The sequence below is a fragment of the Hypomesus transpacificus genome, chromosome 21 (genome assembly GCF_021917145.1).
Source record: "Hypomesus transpacificus isolate Combined female chromosome 21, fHypTra1, whole genome shotgun sequence".
Lineage (NCBI taxonomy): Eukaryota > Metazoa > Chordata > Actinopteri > Osmeriformes > Osmeridae > Hypomesus > Hypomesus transpacificus.
This window is the reverse complement of record NC_061080.1, coordinates 1,401,939-1,429,126: the sequence shown is the minus strand read 5'-3', so window position 1 is coordinate 1,429,126 and position 27,188 is coordinate 1,401,939. Positions and strand designations below refer to the sequence as shown.

Below are 27,188 nucleotides of genomic sequence, written 5' to 3'. Positions count from 1 at the left end.
GGTCGTGCTACTTCATATACTATGAATACCTAAATATCTCGTGTTAACTCATGACCCCAACTAGCCTATAACAGGTTGGGTTTAACTGAAAGGTGTGGTCTAACCGATTGATGTTTCGCTCAATAATTTATTATAAAGCATAAACTGTTCTAAGATTATAGCGCCATCTGCTGGCCGAGGCTCCCACTAGTAACATTTCAACATGGAGGTTTACATTCTGTACAGTTCACTATATATTTATATAGACAATTGTGGTCTGATATATTCACATTAGAAACATTGTGGACACGAGAAATAACAGACTACATACCATTTTAACTTTTGTTGGCACAACAGACACAAAAACAGGTTGCCTCATGCCTTCCCTCTCAATGTCACAGTACACACTGTCTTTATTATTTTCATGATTGAATGTTAACTTGATTGATGTCACAACATAAATGTAGGTAAGGGGGGCGTGAGATTTGTTTTCATACCATGCGACCACGTCATTTTCATCAGAGTCATGAGGTGCTTCTGTACTTGAACAGTGTGAACATGGCGGATGCGGAAGGGGAGTCGTTGGAGTCGTGGCTCAGTAAGTACATGCTAATAAACTTAATATTGATATAATTTAAGATAGTCCAACAGTTTGTCAGTATGCTAGTTTACTGCGGCTAATCTGTTAATGATAATGTTATGATTGTCATCAATAACCGTGTTTAATTGTCCCTGCATTTTCCAATGTTGATAGCCAGTTTAGCTAACTAAGCCTTACCAACTAGCTTTCTAGCTAGAGCTAGCTAGTTTAGCTAGACGTGAACATGGGGAAACAGCTGTATAGTTATTATATTTATTTGCAAATACATTAACATAATAAATAATATTTTTTTAAGGTAGTTAAATATACATTTACACAGCAAATATTGCTTAGTAAGGTCAACTCCAAGCTTTTTCCTTTGAGTTTAGTATCAAGCATATCAACATAGTTCCATCTGAGAGACACACCCCTTTCTAGACCGTTAGACAGTGAGACAGGTTAGTATTGGAATACCGATAACAACAAACTCTGCAAAACTATCCATTTTACAGACAAAGCCACAAACCCTTCTAACAGACAGGAAGACTGGGAGTTCATAATAGGCTTCTGCGACCAAGTGAATAAGGAGTTGGAAGGGTATGAACAGACCATGGATATTTGATGTTCATGTTGTGCCATCTGCACTGCATGTTCCATGTATCAAATGTCAGTCAGCATGCTATTTCAGAGCTCTTCTTATCATCCATGTGTCATCTTAATTCCAATCGATGGGGCTTTCTAAATTTGGGTCTTTTAAGATGATCATAATTGTTATGGCCAGTAATAGTTTCTCTTTGTTAAATGTTTGTTTCATGAATATTCCAGGCCACAGATCTCTGTGAGATTGTTGGCTCATAAGATTCAGTCCCCGCAAGAATGGGAGGCAATACAGGCTTTGACGGTGAGTAACCGCCCACAGAAATCATAACACTTCAAGGAGTAATTTGTTTGTGTGAACATCACATGAAGCCTATCTATCTCAACTCTTGCAGGTACTAGAAGCTTGCATGAAGAACTGTGGCCGACGGTTTCACAACGAAGTGGGGAAATTTCGTTTTTTGAACGAACTTATTAAAGTGGTGTCACCCAAAGTAAGTTAACATTACACTTCATGTTCTGCACCAAAGATCATTTCGATAGTTATGGGTCAGTTGTTATATTGTGTGTGTATCAATAGCCTTTTTCTCCTCCTAGTACCTAGGAGATCGAGTATCAGAAAGGGTCAAAATGAAAGTGATCGAGATCATCTTCAGTTGGACACACTCTCTACCCGATGAAGCTAAGATCAGTGAAGCTTACCAGATGCTCAAGAGACAGGGTAAGACATTCCATCCCAAACCCAACGTTCTCCTTCTCCATCAACGGTCAAAATCGCCACAGTAGTCGCTGTCTTCTAACGAAGGACAACACTCTCAGGTGTCGTCAGCGAGGACCCAGCCGTCCCGCCGGAGAAGACCTTGATGGCTTCGCCCCCGGCTCACCCTAAGAACCCAGTGTTTGAGAACGAGGAGAAGAGTAAGGTGAGAGGGAGGGTCACGGGCGTGGGAGTCTTCCAACCCCCAAAGTCATGGAAAGAGTTTCGCGGAAAGAGGGTTTTGCGTCGCAGCCGGACGTGCCGTTGTTCTTCCGTCAACCGCGGCTGGAACACAGTGTCTCCCCCCGATACTCGTAATCCCATCATCAGGGGGTGAACAGGGACAGCATGTTTCCCTTTACTGTACCCTCCGGGTGATCCATGGTCCTAGTTGTTTTCATAAGACATGTTATCCCAGACGGGAGGGAAGTGTTGTGATTGGTTACGTGCCATGGGAAACATGAGGGGGAGGCTTCCTCTTGACTGGCGATTGTGCTCCGTCCGCAGCGATTGGCAGAGCTTCTGAAGAGTAAGAAACCAGAGGATTTGCAGGAAGCCAACCGCCTGATCAAGAACATGGTCAAGGAGGTGAGGGCCAGCTTACACTCAGAAAAAAAACCTGGTTTTGTTGTTCTGTAATAGCAGAGGCATAAGCCCACCTTCCTTCACACACACAAACACACAAATGCACACAAATGTCAAATCCAAATCACGGATGACTTCAACAGTAAGTGTATTAAAAAACTGTGTGAATTCCCCCTTTATGCGTCCACCAGCCGTCGGCTATTCTTTGTGTTCAGAACAGCGTGCCGTGGAAATGCTGACTTGGCCCCGGCACCTGGGTTTCTACGCCGCCGGGCAAAAGCGTAGCTGTCATTATTGTTATTGTAATTGTTACAGGATGAGGTGAGGGCCCAGAGGGCCTCCAGGCGCAGCGGCACTCTGGAGGAGGTCAGCAACAGCGTCAAGCTGCTCCACGAGATGCTGAGCCACTTCAGCAGAGAGGAGTCCACCGACGGCGACAAGGAGCTCATCAGGGTCGGTCTACCAATGTTCAGTCTTAATCGCCTCACTGGTCATCAGGGTCGGTCCACCAATGTTCAGTCTTAATCGCCTGACTGGTCATCAGGGTCGGTCCACCAATTTTCAGTCTTAATCACTTGACTGGAATGACCTAATAATAATGATAGTTTTTTTTATCTCTGATGCATTTTACATTTGAAATCAATATCAAAGTGCTACAGTTAAGATTATAACACAAGGTAAAACATCAATATAAAATACAATTAGATCATTTAAAGCTCATAAGATCTGCTACAAAGGATGTCTTGATGTTTAGCGTTCCTGAGGCTGAGAACACGTCTCACAGTTCTACGATAGCACTAATGACCTCAGTTGATATGTAACAGTGTACAGAAAATACTTATCCTGCAGTTAAAAATACAATTAAAGCAGGACATAATCAGGAAGTAATGCATTGTCATAGGGTGATTCTTAGTGGATTTTTCTATTGGACCATTGTTATTTGTTTGACATTAAAGGAGCTATACGGAGACTGTGACAAACTCAGGCAGACCGTGTTTAAGCTGGCCACGGAGACCGAGGACAACGACAGCAGCTTGGGTGAGAACCCTAACTCTCCCTCGACGTCATTGGCCAAATCGATGGCTTCCCTCCTGGTCTGACCTCTGACCCCTTGTCCGAACCACTAGGAGACATCCTGCAGGCCAGCGATGACCTCTCCCGCGTCATCAACTCGTATCGGAAGATCGTGGAAGGGCAGAAGATCAACGGAGAGATGGAGCCTGCGGAACATTCCTACTCCCAATGTACGACATCCGCAACCTTTTTCCCCCCACTTTACTTCTGTATATTTCCTCATCTTCCACTAGTGTACCATGTGTAGACATGTATTTTTATGTAATGAATTTGTCTCATCAAACCATACTTCGTAAATGAATTTGCCTTCAAATATTCCCACACATTCTCTATTCTCTCCTTCTCCTGGACAGGCACCAAAGATACCAGCCAATCGGAGATTCTGATAGACCTGGCGGGGCTGGACCTCCAGAGCCCCTCCCCTCCAGGGCTGACCCCCACAGTCCAGCACCCAGAGCCCAGTCTCTCCATCCCAGCCGACCTGCTTTACGGCTCTGCCTCCTCCCAGGCCTTTTGTCCTGCTCCCAGCGATGCCCCTAGCCCCAGCAAACCCTCCACAGCCCTCTCCCTGCTAGATGAAGAGCTCATCTCTTTAGGTAACGCCTCGAGACTCTTGCTCGAGTGGAGTGATTCGGAGCTGGTGACAAGGGGTGTGAAAGGGCTTTGTCTGCTTGTTTTTAAGGCCTTAATGACCCCGTTCCCGCTCTGAGTGGAGCAGTGACAGAGACGCCAAAAGATGACGTCTTCAGTCAGCAATTGTCATCACAGGTAGGCATATATTTCAGTGTGTTTACATTTCAAAGGTTTTTTTTTTTAATGAATGAACTGGGACCGAATGGTCTCTTCAAGTTATGTCTACATGGAGGTATGATGGCACCGTTTCCCACTCTCTCTGCCAGGCACCCCACATGGCTTTGGACCTCTTTGGCAGTACAACCATCACAGCTCCTGCCTTCTCCTCAGCACCGCCAACCTCAGCAGCATCCCCAAACACTTTGACCACAGCCTCTTCATCGGTCCCCTACCCACAATCCTCCAGCACTGTCCCTTTCCCCTTCGCCACCTCTGCGTTCCCTGCAGCCCCCTCGTCCGCGACGCCGGTGTCAAACTGCCCTGACCCGATTAGCTACCCACAATCCTCCAGTGCTACCTTTTTGTCCTTTCCCATTGGTTCTCTGTCGGCCTCCGCCTCCCTCAGCCACAGCGGCCTGCAAGACCTGGCTATGCTGGACCTGGGAAACCCCAAGAGGTGAGGGTGTCTTGTCCTTTCCTAGTGCCCTTCATCTGTCTGTTTCCCTGGAACTGACAATGTTATATTGCTTTATTTATAGTGGTTGAGGAGGTATGATTTGTGATTTATGATTATTTATTTTTCACAATACAGTGTTTTGTCTCTTTATCTCTACAGCATGCCTGGTATGTTGGACCCTGATTGCTTGTTTGGGATAGGGGATGCTATGGGTGGGACCTCCAGCATGGGCATTGCACCTTCCAGATCCAGCCCTCTCCCCCTGGGCATAGCAGCACCTGGAGCCTCCAGCCTGCCCACCACCAGGCCCCAGGCAGACGACAGCCCCCTGCTTCGCTCCCTGTCTCCTGTCATCCCTCTGGGCTTGGCCAGCCCAGGCGTGGCCCCGGAGATCTCCCTAGCCAATGTCCACGTTCCCCTGGAGTCTATCAGGCCTAGTGAGTTGCGCTGACTGAGTATCCCATACTGGATTTGGGGGTATTGTAGTTTACAGAAATGGTAGCGTCAGCGAATGGCTAATGACTAATATTACAGAACTCTTGATGTAAAGCTTGGTTGATGGACAGTTTGTGCTCTCTCTCTCTCTCTCTCTCTCTCTCTCTTTCTCTCTCTCTCTCTCTCTCTCTCTCTGTGTCACTCTCTGTGTCTCTCTCTCTCGGTTACCTGTGGTAACAAAGGCAAAGTGTGCCCTGTGACGGCGTACGATAAAGACGGCATCCGGGTTCTTCTCCACTTTGCTACCGACTGTCCCTCTGGCAGGCCCGATGTTCTGGTGATAGTGGTGTCCATGTTGAATACAGCCCCCCTGCCCATCAGCAACGTAGTCCTGCAGGCCGCCGTGCCCAAGGTAAAAGGCCTGGCACTCAACCTCCACAGTCTTGAAAAGTTTCTGCTGCACAAAAATCGTGTGGAAACGCCACAATGATGCACTGGGCGTATCGATGTCAGCGCCGTTTTTTCTCCCTCTCTACTGTGGTCAGTCAATGAAGGTGAGGCTGCAGCCGCCGTCGGGGACGGAGCTAGCGGCATTCAGCCCCATCCTGCCCCCTGCCGCCATCACTCAGGTCATGCTGCTGGCCAATCCGCTGAAGGTATGCCAGTTGTGTCACACTGACGCGGTCCAAAGAGAGGACAGGAAGCTGTTTCGTGCTGCTTATAATTCGTCTGTTTTTTGGGGAGGGTTTTGTTTTTATATAGTGGTCGACATATTATTATTTTGTATTATTTTCATCTATTGAATTAGTCGTACTCGTTGCGTACGCCCCTCTCAACAAAGATTTGTGAAAGTGTATGCAGTGCTAACCGCCAGGCTGAGTTATCAAGGCAATGACGTGCGTGCGTGCGTGTGTTTCAGGATAAGGTCCGGATGAGATACAAGCTGACGTTCACTCTGGGAGACCAGCAATGCACGGAAACAGGAGAGGTGGACCAGTTCCCCCCGGCCGAGAGATGGGGGGTTCTATAGCCCTCTGCCTCAACCACCAAAACAGTGCCAGGACAGTGTAGCCAGCAACACATGGTGCAGACAGCTTTGAGCATACGCTCTACTGAGACAATATTTGCGGGGTGTAGGGGAGGTCAGTGTATTTGTGAGTGTTTCATCCCAGTGAGTTACAAAATACTGTTACTATTCATATTATTTTATCATTTGTGTTCAGTGCAATTTGGTTGCAACTTGCTCCCTCTAGTCAATCAACTCCATTGTCTGAGTTGTTACAGAATGATTGCACTTTAGAATTCCATACAGACTTACAATGTTTGGTTTCAGAATGACGTACACTTGAAAAGTATTTACGGTAACTATTCAACGTTCAAGCCGAGGTGAACAAACGTGACATGAATGGGGGTCACTAGCTCATAGAAAACAGAGCATTGCGAACTTCACTACAATTCAGTCTTTTTTTTATGGTTGGTTTCACAATCAGTTGGTGAAACTACTTGGGAGTCTTATTTATGTTACTTTGAAAGTTATTTATCTTATATTTACAGAGACCTATTCATGTCATTCTACTATAGCCTTATTTGATTACAGATGGGATTCCTTTTATTTCTATCTTTAGTTGTATCACCCGACTCCGTAAGAAACTTGATAGCCTGCAGATCCCTCCGTTTTTATTTCAGTTTGAGTGATTGTCATGGATGCATTGCCTAATTGTTTTTGAGAAGTAGTGTTAATCAGCTTTGCACGCAGTTTAGACATCGCAGTGTCTCGTTGAATTCCTCCCCCACACTCTCATCTGCTGACATTATCATAACAGTTTTGCAATTAAATTGGTTTTGCTCCGCAGGTCAAGCTATATTGAGGCTAGACTATAGCCGCTAGAGCAACAAACTGAATAGCTGTTCAATTAACAGCAGTGAAAACGGAGCTCACTCAAAAGAATGCCGTTTTGAAAAAGTTATGTTTCTGCCTGAAAGACACACAATTTCGTTTCATTTTTGAAATGGTATTCTTGGCAGTTTTATACAATTACGTTTAAATTGCTTGCCCCACCATTCTTTAAGTAGGCTATACGTCTATAAGCTACTATGTGATTGTGTTGAATGCATTCTGTCGGAGCTTGTTACAATTAAGAATTCTTCAAGCATCCTTAAACCAGGTTGTCATAAATTATTGCTGTGTTTGTCCATATGATCAGATGAGCTCTTTATTGGTTAAGTTCATATTTTTAGACGTTCTCTGCATGAATAATTAAAGTAGGCCTATTTATACAAATAAAAAAATTGTGTTTGTATTGTGTTTTTGATTAACAATCTAAATGTGTGTGAGGCCGGTGGAATAGAAAATGCGTGGAATTCAAGCTACCTCAATTGTGCACAAACTGGCGCTCTTGTCCTGGCTGTCTGGTGGCATTGTGAGCGCACAGAAACAGCCGCTGAGCGCTCATCATCCATATCCGACATGGCAGACGAGAAACCCAAGGTGAGGGATGGGACATGTTTATTTACAATATTATTAAGACTGTCCGTTCTCTACGACATATAACGCATCTTATGCTGTGGCGATAAATCTCTTGGTTATGGAGAAAAAGCTTAATAACACAGACCTAACTTGCTTGGTTCAAAGATTTTGCGCTCACTTGGCTAGCAAGCTAGCGCTTTTACTTGGTAAGTGAGGCAGTTACAGTAGATCCGAAACCGTGTTAGAATTTTTTTTGTAATTATGTGCACAGATGGGCTTACATTATTAACGTTAGCCAACTACTATTAGCGTTAAACTAGCGAGCTAGCCCGACTAGCATAAAATACGCTACTGTAGTTGTGCAGATGCTACCCAGCTAGCCGTGACATCACAAAACCAAGGTAGCCTAAGTTTCTGACAAATATAGCTCTACAGTTGGATATTCCGTACTCAAATGTGTTCAGCTAGAGAACATTTTAGTGTACGTGTACTATACTATTATCCTGAAACGTGATGGATGGGTCTTCTGCGTTTGGTGTTTATCTGTACAGGAGGTAGTTAAGACTGAGAACAATGAGCACATCAACCTGAAGGTGGCAGGACAGGACGGTTCCGTGGTGCAGTTTAAGATCAAAAGACATACACCTCTCAACAAACTCATGAAGGCATATTGTGAAAGACAGGTAAGACATAGCATCAACTCATGTAGCCTCGGCTACTTCTCAACCTTGTAATCAGCCTAGATGTGGATTTCATGTTGTAGTCATACAGTGAATCTTTTGAATGAAGAAATGTGAATTGAACGTCCGTCCGCAGGGATTGACGATGAGACAAATACGGTTTAGATTTGATGGTCAACCCATTAATGAAACAGACACACCATCACAGGTAAGTGATACGTTTGTATAATGCCCTTCCTCACAGTCATATCTGTTATAATCTTTTATTGTAGATTTTACATTTAAATAATTGAAGACCTACATGTCTGTCTTAATCCTTTTTTTCAAAATCCCAAATGAAGATGTTCATCTACCGCTCTTGTTCCTTGAAGCATGTCTACTCCGCATACAGTCACCCATATCAGTTGCAAGTCTTGCTACAACTGTCTAAACTTTGTTTTTTATATTGCAGTTAGAAATGGAGGATGAAGACACAATCGATGTGTTCCAGCAACAAACAGGGGGATATCCTCACTGAAGACAATTTCCTGGCTACAACTGCTACCTCCCTTATCCTTTGTTCACTTGGGAACGAATATTATGTATTTTCGTACTCCTCCCTGACTTACAATGTTGCCAGTCATTTTAATTTGAAAACATTTTGAATTTTATTATAAGGGGAGTTAAGTTAAGGAATGGAAGATGGATTAAAAGCATTTTATGTTAATGAAAAATTGATTCTTTTGGAAAGGTGTGTACATCTTTGTGCATTTTATTCCACAAGATTGACATGTGCTAGTCAGCAAACATCTGTTTCCCTCCTGTTCACATGCATCTTCATCATGTTTTCCGAAATGGAATCTTGAACGTTTTATAGGCCTACTTTGTTGTGAAATGCTTGCTTGAAATCGTTTTTCAAATAGATATGTATTTTGATTTACTTAGTTAAGACTATGGAAAGTTATTGAATAAATAGATTCTTTTTTAGAACATTTGTTTTTGTGTTTTTTATGTAAGATGCGGCTACATGCAGGTCATACATTGATGCTTTCTAACTCATTAGCTACATTTTACATTATTTTACAATCCCTACACATTTTGTGCATGCTGAACTACTTTTTCTAGTCGTTTCATAAATGACGTTTGTTCAAGATGCTGCTTATCCCCTCAAACGCACTGTATTTCTCGAAGGATCACAGGATATCAGATCTACCAAAGAGGGGTGGGACTTAAATGGCAGAAACGCCCTCTCCACGTTCATCTGTCGATTGATTAATTTTGCTTCCACCGGCTGCAGGGGTGAACGAGATGAGGTGGTGAGCTATTGGTACAGAACTAAACATTTATCAAATTCTAGTCAAACACCTCTAACCAGATTTTTTAGTAAAATGACGACGACAACCACGTTTCAAGGGATGGATCCTGGCTCTAAAAGCAGTTCCAGGTATAACGGTGTCTGCAATTTTCCATGTGTGCATGTGATTTTGAATCTTGTTTGCCATGCTAGCTAGCTAGTTGTCCAACGTTAGCTTTGTGTAACATTGAGGAAATCTACATGAAGGGTTCGCATTAATAACAATCAAGACAATACGTTGTCCCCCCTTGTGCTAAAACACTTTGTCGACAGCGTGCTAGTTTTCTGTTGCCAGGATTCGCAGGGTGCTAACTTACCTAGCTAGCAAGCTACCATTGATTGCCCCCTCCCTGCCTCCCTTTGTGGAACGTCGCTGACAGCTTGGCTGCTCTGCTGGCTAGCTAGCTAGACATGTATGTCTGCACCCAGACATTAATAGTTTTCTGTGCTTGCCAACACTGGTGTCTTTCGAGTGCTATGTTAGAAGCATTATACACGGCATTAGTTACCACCCGCCTGCCAGCTATTCTTTTTTTTAAATGAAACTTCAGAGGTTTGCCATGCAGCATCATCAGCTAATTTTATGGTTGGGTGGGGCCCCTACGGATGTGAAGCTTGCTTGTGCTAGCCATCTCCATATGGCCAACTGCCTTGGCATCTACTGTGCCAGTAGACGTGCTTAAATATCTAAATTACTTATGCAAATGTTCCAATCAATTGTGCTCTGATTGGCAAAAGCCGCTTGATTGAGTATATATCGTTCATGTAACAGTAGACTGATTGAGGGTGCGATTCCTAAACGGCAGCCCTATGACAGAGAGCTACAATGACATCCCTATTTTATGACCCGCTGACCACAGAAACAGCCTTTGTAGCAACCAGGGATGGGCAAAGATGCACCAAAATAAAATAAAAAGAGTTATCAAGTACCTTAATTTTAAGTGCATCAAAATGAACAAAAAAATACACCAGCCACATCATGTATCAAAATAAAATACATTATTTTTGTATAAAAAAAAAGACTTAAGTACTTTACAAGGGAGCATGAAATCACTTAGCAAACCTATCTATCGGCCAATTTGATCAATCCCGAGTAGATGCAATAAATAATGAGTCTTACAATAAATCTGACATGCATCAGTTAACAGACCAAATATTCGAATATCTGTGATCACCCAGATGTTTGTTATAAAGTAACCAATTGTTAAATGTTAACTGTTTCAAACACAAAACTGTCAAGTGACGGCAATTCTTTGTTGTAGTGGCCTCTCCTAATGTAAGAACGTGCCCATCATTGCATGCAGAATGAGTGGAGCCAGAGTTGAAATTGAGTCGAGTAATATTTGTTACCTGGTATAACCCTGTAAAATCCTGTTTTAAAAGGGGCATAGTACACACCATTACAGGCCGAAGATGCTTCATCTGACAAGATTGACTGAACTGTTTGAGTTTTATGGATGAACTGTGACTAATTTGCCCAAGCAGGTAGATGAAATGTGGAGATTCATTTAGAATGTTTCTTTTTTCTCACTTTGTTCAGAGTCTTGCGTCCTCCAGGTGGAGCTTCTAACATCTCTTTTGGCGCAGAGGAGAAGCCCCCTGCTCGAAAAGACAAGATGGCTTCCAGCATCTTTGATGAACCAGAAGACCCCCATGCTCACCGAAGGAACAACCCACCTGGTAATTCGTACTCCAGCATGACCTCATTAGCCTCAAGGCTACTAGCACTCCTGTTGCTGTGTAGCATTTGATTAACTATGTCTTCCAGTTGTCAGTGTATTTGTATATCGCCTCCAATTCTGCCTCGGAATTGGTAAATGCAATCACCTTGCTGAGTCAATCAGAATTCTGCATAGTCACTCAGGTTTCCAAATGGCCAATTAAATCTCGGATCCATACTCATTAAATATTCCATTATTGGCTTTGCAGCATTGACAGTTATCTTACTGAGACCCATGAGTGCTGGTTAGGGCTGTAAAATATTCCCAAACTTTCCAATCTATCTCATTCAAAAATCGCTCCCCTCACTCAATAATAAATCCATGAACGTCACATCCTTATGGAAACAGTCCTCCTACACAGACGCCTTCAGTCATTGTTATTGAAAGGACGCTACTCACCCAGTGTGAGTGGGGCTTTTTAAGAGGTCAGTGTTTCCTTTTGGATTTTTTTTTGTTGCAGTGGGGGCAGGTCTGTCCCAACAACAACCCCCCCCACACCTAAACTAAGTTCACTATATTTCGGAGCAGGTTAATGTAATAGTCTAATAGCTAATGTAATATTGCACTTATTTCCCCTGAAGCAATAAGGTAAGGCTACTTAAAGATACCCCTTCCACTCATAAAGTATGTTCTAAATGGCATAAATGCTGCCAATTTATAATAATTAATAACAGTAGCCTAGCCCAGTGGTTCCCAACCCTGGTCCTCAGGGCAACCCTGTCCTGCTTGTTTTACAAGTTTCCCTGCTCCAACACTCCTGATTCAAATGAATGGTCATAAGCAGGCTTCTGCAGAGCTGGATAACGACCCATTTATTTGAATCAGGTGTGCCCTGAGGACCAGGGTTGGGAACCACTGGCCTAGCCTGTCGATTTAAGGTAGGGCACTATAAAGCATGTGTACACTGTCTGCTTAATTTGATCTTGACATATAGGCTAAGCATTCTGTAACCACTATTAATACATTATCTTAATGCATTGTAACTACTTCATAATAATGCACCTAAATTACTAAACGTGAGCAAGGGCGTTCGGCAATCGCTATCGAATCAACAGCCTGGTGCAATTTGGCTAGCAGGTGAAGAATACAAGCAACGAAAATTACCTGTTAACTTAATTTAAATTTGAAAGAACTTTTGACGAATACATTAACAGGCTAACAATGAACTGCAGTGTTTCCCACACAGACGGCGATGCGCCACAGAATCGACACCGGCCGCCACACATTGCATTTCGTAAAAAAAATGTTAACACTATTTAGGTTAAAACACACAGCGTATTCGTTCAGCAGCATTTCCTTTCCCTGCTCTCTCTCCGTCTCTGTCACTCACGCGTCTTTCTCACATACGCACACAGTCACAACGTCAGCACACGTTAGCAACAATGTATACCTACGCCCAGTGCTGGTCCTAGCACATTGGGCGCCCCGGGCAAGTTTATCACTTGTCCTTGTCCCCCCCCCGGTCTGGCATGAACCCCCTCCACCACACAGCTTTCTAATCTGTGGGAAACACTGAACTGACAACATAAGTTATACGACTTACAGTTGTCAAGGACGCACAGTGGCGCGCGTGCCCGCTCGGGGTTTGAAGCGCGTGTCCGAGCTATTCTACGACATGCACTCCAACGAGCACTGCTGATCGACGGCCTTTTGTACAGCCCTATTTTTGATACCGTGGAAGTAAAACATAGATGCAACACGGGAGGTCTTCTAATGCGAGAGTACATGTTGACGCTGGCATTTTCCGTTTGCACACCAAAGGCCAAGGATGTTGGGCGACATTTCCTACGAGGCCCCTTTGTACTTTATAGGAATGCTCCACGATGCCCTCTGAGTTAGTAGCATTACGTCACTACACTTGTTTTGCTGAATACTTACAAAGCCCTATTACATAATGGCATTGTAGCCTACTGAAACTGAAAGTTTATTGGAAAACATGTCCCTGGTCTCTTCTCATAACCTCTCATCAATGGACATTCATTTCCCTTGATGTATCTCACATCCTGGCTGAAGGGCATATGATGCTCATGCAAGGGGGTTTTACAAGCCCATGTTATTTATATTGGGGGAGTGAAGCTGTGGCTGCAGGAATGCATTTGAAAATCCCCTAATCGTGCTTTCACTTTTGGTAGTGCTCATGCACTGGATTGGATCCATCTCTAGAGCACTTCATCAGGTACTTGTTATGGGGGACATTACTGTCATTCTGAGATGGGGGTTTTTTTCACTGCTTTTGAATTCTTAACGATTTTAGTCGTTGTCAACAGGCTTGTCGTAAAAAAAAAAAGGAGGTCCTTGTAACGCCTTTATACATCTGTCCTAGATGACATGTCACAAATTGGTGTCTTCACGCCTTGAGGTGATTTTTGCATCGGTGGCGTAATTAACCTTTTTCTTGTTCTTTTTTTTTTTTTTCACAACACGTTTCACTTTCTCACCCTCGATGGCCCTTGATGCACTCCTTCTGCTTTTAATATACCGCGTCACAGCTTACGACTTTGTTCCGTGTACACCAATTGCGTATTTCCAACTCAAATGACGATTTTCACACAGCGGTGGAACACTGCTCCTGAGCGAATGGGAATCCCAACCCTAAAAGTCTGTTCCATCTGCTCTCAGGTGGGAAGCCTACCGGAGTGCTCTGCGGGGAACCCTCGGCCCCCCTGAGGAGAGGTGGAGGCCAACCCTCCAACAGCAGCTCTGGAGAGGCACCTGCTGGGGTAAGATTGACCTCTAAGCCATCAGCCCCTGTGATAGGTGGTGTGTGTAGGCCAAGGAATTGTGATTGGTTGCCAGGTTGTGACGACTGCCGTCTTCTCCATTCCCTTCTCTTTAGGACGATGACAATGACGTCGGCAGTGCTGGTAAGGGTGAACTAATGCTTGTGATGTGGTGGGGTGTTTTTGTTTCGATATGTTTCGTTTTAAAGCGAATTTGTATTGCTTTCGTCACTCAAGGGTTTCCATAGATAGTATGCATGTGTGTTACAATAGGTCAGAATAAACACTGTCAATTGAGTGTAGCGTTTCTTATCGCTCAGGTGTGTGTGTTTACGGCGTGTGTCTGTGTTTACGGTGTCTGTGTTTAAAGTCTGTGTTTATGGTGTGTGTTTAGGGTCTGTGTGTGTTTAGGTGTGTGTGTGTGTGGTCTTGTGTGTGTGTTTAGGGTGCAGTGTTTCCCCTGGGATTTTTTTAGCAGTGGGGGCAGGTCAGGTCTCCAATTTAAATTTGCAAGAACTATAGACTAATACAATAACAGGCTTAAATGAACTGACAACATAAGTTATACGACTTACAGTTCTCAAGGACGCACACGCGCAATCTCAACTGCGCTGTGAAGCACGTCTGTGCTATTCTCCGACATGCGCTCTAACAATCACGGCTGATAGACGGCCCAAAATTTTGTACCGCTCTAATTCTGATACCGTGGCGGCAGAAATTTAACCGTGGCGGGCCGCCACGGAAAAATCTACATAGGGGAAACACTGGGGTGTGTGTGTTTACTGTGTGTTTGTGTACGTGTTTAGGGTGTGTGTGTTGACCTGTCTTCCTTCGCCCTCCTCCTCTAGACGTCTGCGTGGAGGCGGAGCCGGCTCCAGAGCAGAGGGACGAAGCGCCCCCGTCCTCAGGGGCACAGCCCGGGGCAGCAGGGCTCCCCTCGGGTCGCAGGAACCCCCCCGGGGGCAAGTCGAGCCTCATCCTGGGCTGAACCCTCAGCCACCAGCCACCCCCACCCACCCATCCACCCCCCCTGAACTCCTCTGCCATACGGTTTCTCTACCACCCCTGCCCCTCAAGTGAAGAGCTCCTTCGACTTCCATCTCCGGGTCGTGGGATTCTGTCAGATTGTCCACATTCCTTCCCTTTGTCAAGTCCATTCTTTTTCTAGTCCCTTTTTTAATTTTTCTAAAGTTTTTTGACAGAAGCACTTTATGTATCCGATTCAAGCCAGACCCTGCGGTGTGTCGGGCCTGTTGGAGAAGGCATGAGGTTTACGTTTTGTCTCACATCACCCACCCCTTTCCGGTCCGGTGTAACGGCACAAGCTCTCGGAACGTTCCGGTGTCTAACCATGATAAATAAAAGATGGATATGATGTAAGCTGTCGCTTTCGCACAGTATTCATTGTCAGCCGATCTGCATGCACGTCTGGTGGGATGTGAAAGGACTCGCTTTGATTTGATTTATGGTTATGCTGGACTAAATATTCGCATTGTGTTCATTGGTGGGTACATGGAGTACATGATGTGGTGTTGCATGATGTCCGTACATATCTATGAAACAGTATTTTGTCCACAGGAGGAGCTAAATTGTTGAAACAAATCACACTGTCAACAAGTGGCCTATTGTCATGAAATTGCATTTTATTTAATTTTGTATTGTATGTAGCAGTCCCTACATATTCGTGTTGTATTTGAGTTCTGGGTGTGTGTGTAAAAGTAAAGTGTTAAAAAAAAAAAAAAAAAAACTAGAGAATGCCTGTTTGTCATATCTGGCTAAATGAAAAACCAATCATTGTCAGTTACACAATTGCCTGTCAACTACATTTCTAATGAACATCAACGTACACAAAGAAAACACCTGGAGTTACTTGCTGGTGGTGTTTTAGTGGTGTGCAGGGTAAGAGTGAAGATCGTATTAAATAGGCAGGGTAGGTCACTGCGCACTGTACAATTGGATTCGTGCGTTCTGGAAATCACGGGGATTTAAAAAGAAATGGCACCAATGAAATGGCATTAAAGTCACTTTATCATCCACTATGGTGTGTTTTGAGAGTTGAAATGATATGGTACGTGGTAGCATTTTAGTAGGCTGTCATAATTACCACAATTGGTAAATGATCACGGTCTAAAGCAGAAAGGGATTTCTTGAAGGCGTATTTCTTTACTCAACTAACAAAAGGGAGCATTTGTTCACACTGAGAGCCGTAATCTAAGGATGTGTGGCATGTTGAAACAACTGGGCCAATGCGCTTGGGAGTTACTCAAAACGAAACAGAAAGTGCCACGGCGTATAAATTAATTAGCAAGGACGCCGAGTGGTTACAGCAATCCACCCGAAGAGCTGAAGTCTACTGCTTGTAAGTTATTTGTATTCAATCTCACCGTTTGTTTTCCTTGAACCCACTTTTGTCAGTGAACTTTCCACTTCTGACTTGCTGATATTAGCCTACTTCCCGATGAAGGTGGCAATCGTATACGATAGGCCTTTGTCATTTATATAACTAATAATGTATATGTTTTATATTTAGGGTAGTATTGATTATTATGTTCTTGGTGTTAGCACAGGGTCGTCAAGTTTTATCAAAAGCAGTGAGATTAATACACAACTCATACCATTGGTAGCGAAAATAAATACGTTTCAGCAATGTGACCAATTTGCCCAAGCTCCGATGTGCGAAACTGGTCACTAATAAAACGAATCAACACGTAGGCAGATATTCTGTTTGGGGACACGATTTGAGTCTACTTTTCTACTTGACAGTCTACATTGCATGAATGCAAACATTTTCTGCATGCTTTCCTTAATAAGGGCATAACCACGCATTCTGTGGAGGGGTCGTGTCCCCCCCAATATTGAGAAAATACCTATCTGCCCCCCCCCCCCCCCCCCCCAATATACAGCAGAAAATATGTTATATATATGTTCTCCTTTTATGAACCCTGTAAATGGATCAGTCTCTTGTTATGTCTTATTTATTTTCAATTTATTTCTGTTTGTTAAGAAAAACATAAGTGTTTGAATCCCCCCTCCTATTTGTACGCTTGTGTGGTTTCGTTTGAATCCACCTTGCGTCGTTCTGCGTTGTCATGTCAAAATATGGGGAAGGGTAGCCTATTCATTTGGACCCCCCCAATGTCTAAACCATGGTTATGCCCTTGGACCTTATGCTATCTCAAATGCTTTCATTCAATTCTCTGACTTTGCGGTTGCATTTATAGTGAGTAGTAGCCTATGTTGTAATGTTATTGCATTGCTTTTCTTTGCAAAACTTCATCAACAACATGAAAAAGTGACTATCTGATGAAAGAGTCATACCAGATGATGCATTCAAATTTGTTATTTGTTTATCAGTTTAGTAATGGAAAGTCTCTTTTCTAAATGCCATTGCCATGACTTCTGAACCAGACAGTTTCATATGAAATGGTTATTCACAACAGACCTAGAGTTTGGCTACAGAACCCACACAGTGTTGCAGCTGTCTCTCTCATAAATATTTTTAGTTTATTTATTTATGATTTATTTATTGATATGCGGTCAGGGCCGGTTCTTCCTATAGGCGACATAGCCGCCCAGGTCGGCATGAAGAGGGGGGCGGCATTTTCCCAAGTGCCTCCATTAATTAACCCTCCTGCACAACCAGCAGAGGGAGTTAACCGCGCCATGTCATATGTCCATGTTGTGGTTGGGGGGCGGCACCCCGATTTGCGGGGGTGGGGGTTGCTGGTCATAAATCTTGCCTAGGGCACCAAATTTGCTAGGACCGGTACTGTGCAGAGTTTTTGTACATGCGAGACTGTCCCTTGCCGTGGTCAAGAGGTCACGCAGTGGGCCTCTGACAATATAGATATTGGAATGTGCTCTGTTTAACCTCTGGAAAGAGCAAGATGCAGAGAATAGTACAAAACAATGAGTTACCACTGAATCACCTGTGTGCCATTTCCAAGGTGCGTCATTAGTGAAGTTTGTGCTGTTTAAGGGCATGTTTTGTGGTCACTATATTTGAACTGTCTAGCCAGTATAACAAAGACATGTTCTTTACTCATGGTGACCACTCTGTCATGGGGAAGTCACATGATCCGAGCTTGTGCTAATAAACAAAAGGTGCGTTTGACTTCATGCAGCGCCGGCGTCGCCTGCAGCCGCCTGCTGCCCGGCTGACTTGAAGCAGCCAATGGCATTCTCAGCTTCAAGGCAGCCGGCTGTCGGTGCAGCCGGCTGTCGGTGCCGCCAGCGCTGCATGAAGTCGAACACAGCTAAAATGTGTGTTCGACTTCATGCAGGGCCGGCGTTGAATTGACATAATTAATGCACCATCATTTAAAGCCATAGCTTTCTGTGTTCTGTAGATTTGTTCATGATTTCGAGGTCGAGGGCGCCAACCCAGACCTACTCACACACTAACTTTCACCTACTACAGATACCACCACCCCCCCACCCCCATCCAACGCCTTCGACTGCTTGTTCCCCTGGGTGGCTGGTGGGTCTGTGTCCAGCGCCTACCATGGCTGCAGGTCCAGATGCTGCTTGTTTACCCCCCCCACTCCCCGTTGCAAGTGTCTGTGTAAATGTTGGGCTTATGTGATGAGGTTTTTGCCTGTTCCCATACTGTACTCCTCTAGGAGCATTGTCTGGGGGTTGCCTTTTTCTCTCCTCCTCTCTCCTCATGTTATGCTGTAACTTTTCTTGTTGGCGCCGAAAATGGCAGCCTAGGTAGGCTCTCCTGCAAAAGCAAATTCCTTGTCTGTGAAAACTTTCATGGCAAATAAACACCAATTCTGATTCTGATTCTGATTTTGTTTTATCTTGTAATAAACTTGTCATTTTTATTTAATCTCACAGGAATGAGATCATGGCTTCAGTTGTCTACTGCTTGCTGTTGACTTGCTTGATTTCTTCTTCCAATTCTGACAAAGGTAACTGTCGATTGTCACTATTCCTCATAGGTGTAATCTTGTTCCCTTAATACAGTTGAACCTCTCTTAATTGTGTTGTGAAATACGATTCCAGCATTCCTCTCTCTGGATTGCCCTATTGAAAACCATGGAGTTTATGGCCAGAGGTCACTGATGAAGTGCATAGCCAAAACAAATGGGAAGGAAAATGTCACTATCAAACATGTTACATGGAAGAAAGGGGATACAAAATTATTGATGGTCCATGACGGAGATTTAACACACAATATAGATGGCTTTCAATTTGCTGATCCAGACTGGAAAGTAAATTTGAACGCAAGCCTGTTGTTGACAAACACCAAGATGTCTGACATAGGAGAGTATGAATGCATGGTGTACACAACCATTGGGCATCAAACAGCCAAAACCGACCTCAGTGTCACAGGTGAGAATCCTAAAACCTTCACTATTCTTAAACATTGGAGATCTTTGACATGTAAAGTATTGCTGAAATCAGAATTGTTTACTTATTGCATGTTCAGGGTTTTTTAGATTAAGGTTATTTTCAATTTGTTACCTTTTGGTTTCAGTATTAGGTGTTATTCCAAAATGGTTTACTGTGTTTGATTGTAGATGGAGGTCAATCATTTGTTGATGTTCCAATATGGCATAAGCAGATAGTAAAGTGACCCCATGTTTGTGATGAGTGCTTCATAGAACAGATGTTTTATGTCTGTATTTGTTGGTTTCTTTGTAGCTAAATATCAAACCCCGACCATGAACTCCATCCAGGGCCAGAACATCAAGGACAACACGGATGTCACCCTGTTCTGTAACGCAACGGGGGGAGACCAAAAAGGTTATATTCAGTGGTTTGATGAATTTGGTACAAACTGGACTCAAAACTCAGAGCTGGTCAGCAGTAAGAACGAAAATGGACTGTTCAACCTCTCCAGTCGTTTGGTTTTGAAGGCCCCTTCATCTAATTACACATGTTTGGTGTTCAACGCCAGAGGTGTTCAGGAAGGAAAAGCCAGTCTCAATCTACAGTTAATGAGTATGAGTAAGTTATCTATTTATTTCTGGGTACTGTTGCTGGTTCTTTTAAGTGCACTACTGTTTCTGCAGACTGTCCTTATGCTGAGCCTCTACCCAGCTACTGTCAATAACGTCTACCAACATTTCAGTTTTACTGCCAGTGTGATTGGCATAATCACATGTAATCATTGTGTTGTCTTCTTTCAGGTCATGCAAATAACAGTACAATCTCGACCCAATAAAAGTTAGCGTAGCACTGTTGCAGTAGGAAATACAGAGACAACCAGTTCTGTCTTGGTCTTAGTTATGGCAACAAAATCATATTGTATCGGACTGCAGATCTTCGTCAACATCCTGACTTAAGATCTGACTGAGATAGGACTAGCTAAAAACCTTCATCATGTCTTGGCATGCTTTCTGGTATGAAGGTTCAGATTAAACCAAAGGCATGTTGATTGAGAATCTTGTTGTTTCCCTCTTGGTAGTCAATCTGAGTTGTTTTATCTGCTGAGCTGGCTTTAGGACTGCAATCTGCCAGTGCTCACCAGGCATCAGCAGACTAAAACAAATGCAATGTAGGCTAATCTCTTTTAAGATGTCCTTTCCAAAATGTCCTTTCCTTGACCTGAAACTTCTTTGAGTCTTTAAATGGTCGTTAACTGTGCATCAAGACCAGTCTGACTCCTGCAGATTTGCACGACTGCATGTTGAGTTATTGCATATTTGTGTCATTGTAAGTATTGAGCAAACCTAGTTTCAGTTTAACATCTCATCTGATAAAAAAAAAAAGAAAAAAAGAAAAGTGAATACATTTTCTTATCATGACAGGTGATAGTGATGAATACAGTCTGTGGTTTATCAAACCAGGATGTGGAATCTGTTTACCTGCTTTGGTATTTGCTACGTTGTCTGACTATCAAAAACCTGTCAGCCACTTCTGCTTTTAGTCTCATTGCCTGGGCTGTTATTGTTCCTCTTATTAAGGTACAACATAGACTTACTGCTTCTAGAGCAGGTTCACGTTTTACCTTTGGAGGAAAGGTTACCAAACTAGAATGACGTCATGAATGATATTATAACCATATTCTCCTAACTAACTCCGCTGTTTCCTTGAGCGAGGATGGACTTTCACAAGGTCAAAACATGAAGGGTTGTAAATCAAAGGGCAATTTGCTGCCGAGTTCTGTAATGATGTTGTGTTCTTTTGTATGCAGCACCACAGCTAAGCTGATAGTGACATGATACCTACAATCACGGATGATAACTGAATGTAATTCACTTACTGATGTGATAGGAACAACATCTTTAAAAGAATATAATAATTAAACCGATTACGTCTGATTTTGCAGGTGGCAGAGATAATCGGAACTCGGGAGACGTTCATGCCAGATACGTAGCACCGCTCGTGATCATTGGATCACTGATCGCCGGACTGCTGTTTGCACTCCTGATATGTAGAAGACGCTCTCAGAGTAAGTACAGTCAGTAGTCCTACTTAACCCTGCAGATCCAGATAGGAGACAGTAAATTAACGTTGGTTACTTCTTACACAAACCACAATTTAAGCTTGACTGGTTATGATTTACTTGAAAGCTTATGTTCAAAGTTCAGCACAGCAGGAGGTTGTTAAACTGGTTGACCAACGCTATGTTGGCAGTCAGCCACTTCATTTTTGGTAGTCTGCCATATGGCTGAGCAGTGGGGAATTACCAGCACAACTAGTTTCATAACAACTTTAGCTCACATGTATCTGTCATGTGATTTCACATAAACTTTCACATAGATTCTATAAACTTAGATTTTTTTGGTCTCAGTTAAAAAAATGGATTATAATAGGTCTGTTGTTTTTTCTGACAGAGGCTCGTCGGCCCTCCGCAGCACCCTTAATGAGTATGCTCTTTGAATATTCTAATAGTGTTAAAAACATTTATGACTTTTCTTACTATTACACTTCTACTTCTTTGGTTTTTCTTAGGCTCTTGTTCCACAGACCATTTCACAAATGACAACACACATTTGCATTAGAAAAATTAAAACCACTTCAAAATCACACACAGGAAGACTTGTTTGAAAAGCCCTCATCCTTTATCCCCTGTTTTCAGTTATATCATTTGAAATAGCCACTTGAAATAGTGAAAGTGGAACCAAGACCACTGACCTTCCCCATCTGTTCTCTCCTCAACCTCAAACCTGCTCTCAAATCCCTATTTATTCAATCCAGCTCCTAACTATACTGTGGGCATAAGCATAAATGGCTCAGGGACCTCTTCTCAAACAGCTGATCTCGTCAGTGTCTGCACTCACTGAGGTACACTCACTGTGGTACACTCACTGAGGTACACTCACTGAGGTACACTAACTGTGGTACACTAACTGTGGTACACTCACTGTGGTACACTCACTGTGGTACCTGAGCATAAATGGCTCAGGGACCTCTTCTCAAACAGCTGATCTCGTCAGTGTCTGCACTAACACAGTTCAATCCTTCAGAGGTGTTGGCATCCTGTGTGGGACAGTTTCACAAACTCATCAGTATTGTCAATTGATATTTTGTCTCATTGTAGGTGACGGACACCATACAGTGACAACAGAAGAAGATGTGGTCCCTTAGGCTCCAGGTACTGACGATTGATGTCATGTTTACCATGTGCTATTTACCCTGAAGAGAGACTGATCATTTCATCTTTCATCAGACTAAAGTCAGTCTGTTTCTTGATGCATTTTATAGAGCTTGATATAACGGTATTCTCTCTCTCTCTCTCGCTCTCTCTCTCTCTCTCTCTCTCTCTCTCTCTCTCTCTCTCTCTCTCTCTCACTCACTTTGGATTTCAATTATTCGTGAATGGCTGAAGAATGAGGAACGGAACAAAGATCTACTTTTATGTTGCACTGTAAATGTAAAGTCAGTCATTGTAATCAGAACTGCTGTCCCACTGTGATCTAATGTAGCTGCAAACATCATGTATTTGTATATAGGAATGTTACACTGGCTGAGCATGATCGTTTTTCACTTCTGTCAGTTTAAGAGGAAACTGCTGCTGGGAATATAGTTCACAGAACGCCAGTTTCTGTTCCTTCACTGTGTGGCTTATATCCACTGCAGCAACACAAACAACCAACTTTTCTAATAGACTCAGCTCTTCATTCTACATTGTTATCAATCTGTTGTGTCCATGTTTTGTACCATTAATGTGTGATGATTTTTTATTTTTGTATTATTGATGCATTGGATTTCCCCTCATGGATACATTAAATGTCAATTACAAACATGTATATTAATTAAATCTTTACATTGATTGGAATAACTTTCACAACGTGATGGCCAGTCTTCCCTCTGTACTTTACATTGATAACAGGAATTATGTGTCTGTACCACATTGTCAGTATGCCTAAATCAGGTGTAGTGGATAATTACACCTTATCAGCTCGCGTTTTAAGAAGGTTTTGCCCTTCCAGCTACAACCCTATCACCATGACATAATAGGTGAAGCACAAAAAAAAGTAAAGTAGAAGTCTTTCATAGTTCGGCGGTGAGGTGAAAAGAAAAATGGTGCATACCGAGGCTAAATACCAAAAACAGCAAAACTGTCCAGTAGGTGGCGTCCTCCCCATGTTTTTTAATCAACATGAGTCAAGACAAGGAGTAACTCCAGTTTTTATTTACATTTACATTTAGTCATTTAGCAGACGCTCTTATCCAGAGCGACTTACAGTAGGTACAGGGACATTCCCCCCGAGGCAAGTAGGGTGAAGTGCCTTGCCCAAGAACACAACATGTTTAATATTTGCAAACAATAATCTGATGACAAGATGGCATTTTATTGCTTATAAATTAATGTTTTTTTCACATTGTAAATGTAATTATTTTACAAAGCGTGGCTGCAAAGAATGATTATTAATAAAATAATATAAATATATCCCTTGATTAGTCGTTATTTGATTATTTCTACTTCATTCTGTTCTTGATGAGCTTCACCTTTTACTATTTAACCGTAAGCAAAGAGTATACATAAAAATGTATGTAAATATTATAAACTCACATAAGGCACTCATCACATGTCAAGTGAATTAGTCAGAGATTAAGAATGAGAATTGACAGTATTGTTACTTGACCTGCTTTCTGGTTCCCCTCCTCTTCCACTTTACATTATATTGCTTTCTTATCTTCTATCTTAACACAGAACTTGACAGATCTCCTTATGCTGGGGGGACACCACAGGATAATCGGGCCGATTTAGGCCCTTCCGACAATCCTAGGTAACATATGTCCCGATTATCTTGATGGTTCCGCATATTTTATCAGATGTTCCCTTGGTGTGAGGTGTGTTAAGAGTGACCACACACTGTAGGAGCAAAACGGCTAAATCGAGGATTTTTTGTCCTCATGTTTGTGGTCTCTCACAGTTTGAAAATCTTATAAGATTTAAAAAATCGTATAGTGTGTCCCCAGCATTACTCAGTCTGAGCACAGTTGTTAGACTTTATTTCTCAAAGACTAAACCTTTACCACAAGAATATAAAGCATTCGGATAGGAATTTCAGTCCTAGACTCAAAACTCAGTTGAACTAAACAACTATTTTCTTTTTTTTTTTGACTTGGACTTGATTATTTTAATTGAAACTAAATGTCCCATTTAAAATTCATAGTCTACCTAGTTCATGTTATCTGATTTCATATTTACCTTACATTTCCTTTTGTAAATATTAGTTTAAACCATTTGGTAAAAAAAAAAAGAATCCCTCTGATTATCGCAATTGAACAATTACATAATTTTCCTTCATTTACAATAAAGTAAAATTAAGTAGGTGCTCCGTTAAATTGACACTTGATGAATCTGCATTATTAAAGCATATTCATACATATGGCCACACCCAGCTACAGTGACCATGTCTGTCTTTCCTTTAAATGCCACAGTCAGACCCCAGCCTCACAGACTGTAGTAAAATGGCCATGTCACTGTAGTGGTGTCTTCTGTTGCTCTGTGTCTCTGTCAGCACGGGTCAGTATGATCTTTCTACCAACTGTCTTTCATTTGTGTCTTTGGAACCTACTACAGGTTGCTCGATTGGTCAAAGTTGTGTGGATAGTCAAGCCTTTTTAGTAATATTGAATGGTATTGGCTTGCTCAGATGGATGGAATGCATTATGTGTTCATGAAAAATCTATTTAGGAAAATGTGTAATTACTTCATCCAATGGTACATATAATAATAATAATAGTGATGATAATAAAATCATCGTATAACATAGTAGTATATGTGATACCAACAAATATTTAATAAAACGTTTATAACCTTTGCTAGCAATAATGTATCTGGCGAATATAAGTCAAACAATAGAAAATCATGAGGAGCAGACAATGTTAAAAACTCCAACTTGGAAACCAAAGGATGAACAATGACTGCAGTGCACATCATTCCCACAGTATGACACCAAGCGGATTTATCCCTGAGTCATTTTCTAAATGAATGATATGATCAATGTAAAACTGCGGTCTTCCACTTTGCGCCGCACAATCCCTCTCTTTCACCTTAAGCTTTACCACCATAAAGAGTAAATCCTCTTGTGGCTATGAAGCTTTCTTTAAAAAAAATTCTATAGAATATGATGGGTCAGATGGTTGAGCGGTTATGGAATCAGGCTATTAATCAGAAGGTTGCCGGTTCGATTTTCACCGTGACAAATGACGTTGTGTCCTTGGGAAAGGCACTTCACCCTACTTGCCTCGGGGGGAATGTCCCTGTACTTACTGTAAGTCGCTCTGGATAAGAGTGCCTTGTTCTACTGTTTATAAGCTTGGTTGATTGGCTGTGCAGCAAGTGCTAGATGTCTTTTGTTACTGTCTCTGGTCAATAAAGTTTCCATCATAAAGCTGAATTGTCCAAATATTTTTTTCTTCCCCAATATTCTTCACCAAAATAAACACCAATAATTCTGACAATATTTGTATTTCAGTAGACTTGGAAGTTGCACTCTACTATGCATTTCCATTTGATTAATTTAGCAAATGTTTTATCCAAAGCAGCACACAAACAGTGCATTTAGTAAAGCAGATAATTAACATCCCCAGATGTGCACAATTTAACAGTATTTTAGCCAAGGAACTGTTTGTATTTTACCAGACACAGTGCATGAATATCATCGCAACTAAATTTAAACAATTCTATAAGGATAGTGCAGCACACAAACACCCACAGTGCAAAACAATTTAGTAGGTGCAGAATGTATTTGCAAGAATCTCAGACACAACTTGTTCAACTGGCATAGCAGTGTCAGATTTAGAAAGGATCCGCTTGCTTGCACACTTCCATATCTGTACGTATTTGGGAGGGGGAAGTGGGCATATGTGCACAGCTTGAAATAAAGGTGCTAATGACATGAGCAGCATTAAATATACATGTAGACCAGTTAGGCTCTACCGCTCGGTCAGTGAGGGGGAAGTGGCACACAAGCCAGCATCATTTATTTCCAAAAACACACAAACATCTCCAAAACAAATTGTTCATGCTCTCTTTAGTGAGCTGCAATGTACAAGAAGGCAAGGCCGTAATCATAATACATATTGGGGGGGACACATCCCCCCCCCCCAATATTCAAATCTGGTCAAAATGTTCCCTCCAATATGTTGATATAAAATTATAAATGTGCTACGCTACGACAGGCAACCACGCACACTGTCCGAAACTATCATAAAAAATATATATTCGTCCCCCCCAATGTAGACTCCATGGCTACGGCCTTGCAAGAAGGCACTCTCTTTCAAATTAAAGATTAAAAAAATGTTTATACAACAGTCAAGATTTGTTTGATCATTTTTTGGTGTGCTAAATTCAAGATGCAGGTTTCTGTAAGAAGAAAAGCAACATAATGGTAGCCATACATTTTGAGTCATACCTTTTTCTAAGTACCTTGACTTGCTGTTTATGATTAAATCCTGGAGTCCTTGTATGATGTCATGATTGCATGCATGTACTAATTCTTATACATGTGGCCGTAAATGGGTACCATCGTCATGGTGATTGGTTTAGTGGACCATGTTTGGTTGATTCTAATGGTCCACATGCTAATTTGACAAAGG

The 27,188-nt window shown here is 42.4% G+C and overlaps 4 protein-coding genes across 5 annotated transcripts; all 4 read left to right on the top strand.

Moving 5' to 3' along the window:
• The first annotated feature begins 505 nt into the window (after positions 1 to 505).
• Positions 506 to 7,512, top strand: gga3a (golgi associated, gamma adaptin ear containing, ARF binding protein 3a). The gene is made up of 17 exons (XM_047043557.1): positions 506 to 577; positions 1,072 to 1,156; positions 1,385 to 1,460; positions 1,552 to 1,650; positions 1,754 to 1,877; positions 1,976 to 2,079; positions 2,421 to 2,501; positions 2,814 to 2,951; positions 3,455 to 3,536; positions 3,626 to 3,742; positions 3,926 to 4,168; positions 4,255 to 4,340; positions 4,472 to 4,821; positions 4,981 to 5,258; positions 5,499 to 5,668; positions 5,802 to 5,912; positions 6,176 to 7,512. Exons 1-17 carry the CDS (start codon positions 538 to 540, stop codon positions 6,284 to 6,286), a joined length of 2,295 nt encoding a protein of 764 aa, XP_046899513.1. The 5' UTR covers positions 506 to 537; the 3' UTR covers positions 6,287 to 7,512.
• Positions 7,513 to 7,619: 107 nt separating this feature from the next.
• sumo2a (small ubiquitin like modifier 2a) lies at positions 7,620 to 9,387 on the top strand. The gene is made up of 4 exons (XM_047043607.1): positions 7,620 to 7,744; positions 8,275 to 8,406; positions 8,540 to 8,611; positions 8,855 to 9,387. The coding sequence occupies exons 1-4, from the start codon at positions 7,724 to 7,726 to the stop codon at positions 8,918 to 8,920; spliced, it is 291 nt and encodes a 96-aa protein (XP_046899563.1). The 5' UTR covers positions 7,620 to 7,723; the 3' UTR covers positions 8,921 to 9,387.
• Positions 9,388 to 9,632: 245 nt separating this feature from the next.
• jpt1a (Jupiter microtubule associated homolog 1a) lies at positions 9,633 to 15,924 on the top strand. Its single transcript, XM_047043606.1, has 5 exons — positions 9,633 to 9,826; positions 11,277 to 11,416; positions 14,077 to 14,177; positions 14,294 to 14,321; positions 15,026 to 15,924. The coding sequence occupies exons 1-5, from the start codon at positions 9,771 to 9,773 to the stop codon at positions 15,163 to 15,165; spliced, it is 465 nt and encodes a 154-aa protein (XP_046899562.1). The 5' UTR covers positions 9,633 to 9,770; the 3' UTR covers positions 15,166 to 15,924.
• A 504-nt stretch (positions 15,925 to 16,428) lies between these two features.
• zgc:174863 (uncharacterized protein LOC100136852 homolog) lies at positions 16,429 to 24,027 on the top strand. Of its 2 annotated transcripts, XM_047043587.1 has the most exons (8): positions 16,430 to 16,536; positions 19,020 to 19,093; positions 19,188 to 19,517; positions 19,830 to 20,135; positions 21,460 to 21,582; positions 21,968 to 22,000; positions 22,675 to 22,728; positions 22,963 to 24,027. In XM_047043587.1, the coding sequence occupies exons 2-7, from the start codon at positions 19,030 to 19,032 to the stop codon at positions 22,719 to 22,721; spliced, it is 903 nt and encodes a 300-aa protein (XP_046899543.1). In that variant the 5' UTR covers positions 16,430 to 16,536; positions 19,020 to 19,029; the 3' UTR covers positions 22,722 to 22,728; positions 22,963 to 24,027. The 2 variants fall into 2 exon arrangements, with proteins under 2 accessions (XP_046899544.1, XP_046899543.1); XM_047043588.1 differs by lacking the exon at positions 21,968 to 22,000 and having other exon boundaries at positions 16,429 to 16,536.
• The last annotated feature ends 3,161 nt before the right edge of the window (positions 24,028 to 27,188 follow it).

Excerpts from the sequence above, each read along its gene's own strand:
- gga3a (XM_047043557.1), top strand. The coding sequence starts at position 538 with ATGGCGGATGCGGAAGGGGAGTCGTTGGAGTCGTGGCTCA. Across the intron at positions 2,952-3,454 it reads GCGACAAGGAGCTCATCAGG|GAGCTATACGGAGACTGTGA; the intron begins GTCGGTCTACCA and ends TTGACATTAAAG. Across the intron at positions 5,669-5,801 it reads TGCAGGCCGCCGTGCCCAAG|TCAATGAAGGTGAGGCTGCA; the intron begins GTAAAAGGCCTG and ends TACTGTGGTCAG.
- sumo2a (XM_047043607.1), top strand. The coding sequence starts at position 7,724 with ATGGCAGACGAGAAACCCAAG. Across the intron at positions 8,407-8,539 it reads AGGCATATTGTGAAAGACAG|GGATTGACGATGAGACAAAT; the intron begins GTAAGACATAGC and ends GTCCGTCCGCAG. Across the intron at positions 8,612-8,854 it reads AAACAGACACACCATCACAG|TTAGAAATGGAGGATGAAGA; the intron begins GTAAGTGATACG and ends TTTATATTGCAG.
- jpt1a (XM_047043606.1), top strand. The coding sequence starts at position 9,771 with ATGACGACGACAACCACGTTTCAAGGGATGGATCCTGGCTCTAAAAGC. Across the intron at positions 9,827-11,276 it reads GGCTCTAAAAGCAGTTCCAG|AGTCTTGCGTCCTCCAGGTG; the intron begins GTATAACGGTGT and ends CACTTTGTTCAG. Across the intron at positions 11,417-14,076 it reads CCGAAGGAACAACCCACCTG|GTGGGAAGCCTACCGGAGTG; the intron begins GTAATTCGTACT and ends ATCTGCTCTCAG.
- zgc:174863 (XM_047043587.1), top strand. The coding sequence starts at position 19,030 with ATGGCTTCAGTTGTCTACTGCTTGCTGTTGACTTGCTTGATTTCTTCT. Across the intron at positions 19,518-19,829 it reads AACCGACCTCAGTGTCACAG|CTAAATATCAAACCCCGACC; the intron begins GTGAGAATCCTA and ends GTTTCTTTGTAG. Across the intron at positions 22,001-22,674 it reads CTCCGCAGCACCCTTAATGA|GTGACGGACACCATACAGTG; the intron begins GTATGCTCTTTG and ends GTCTCATTGTAG.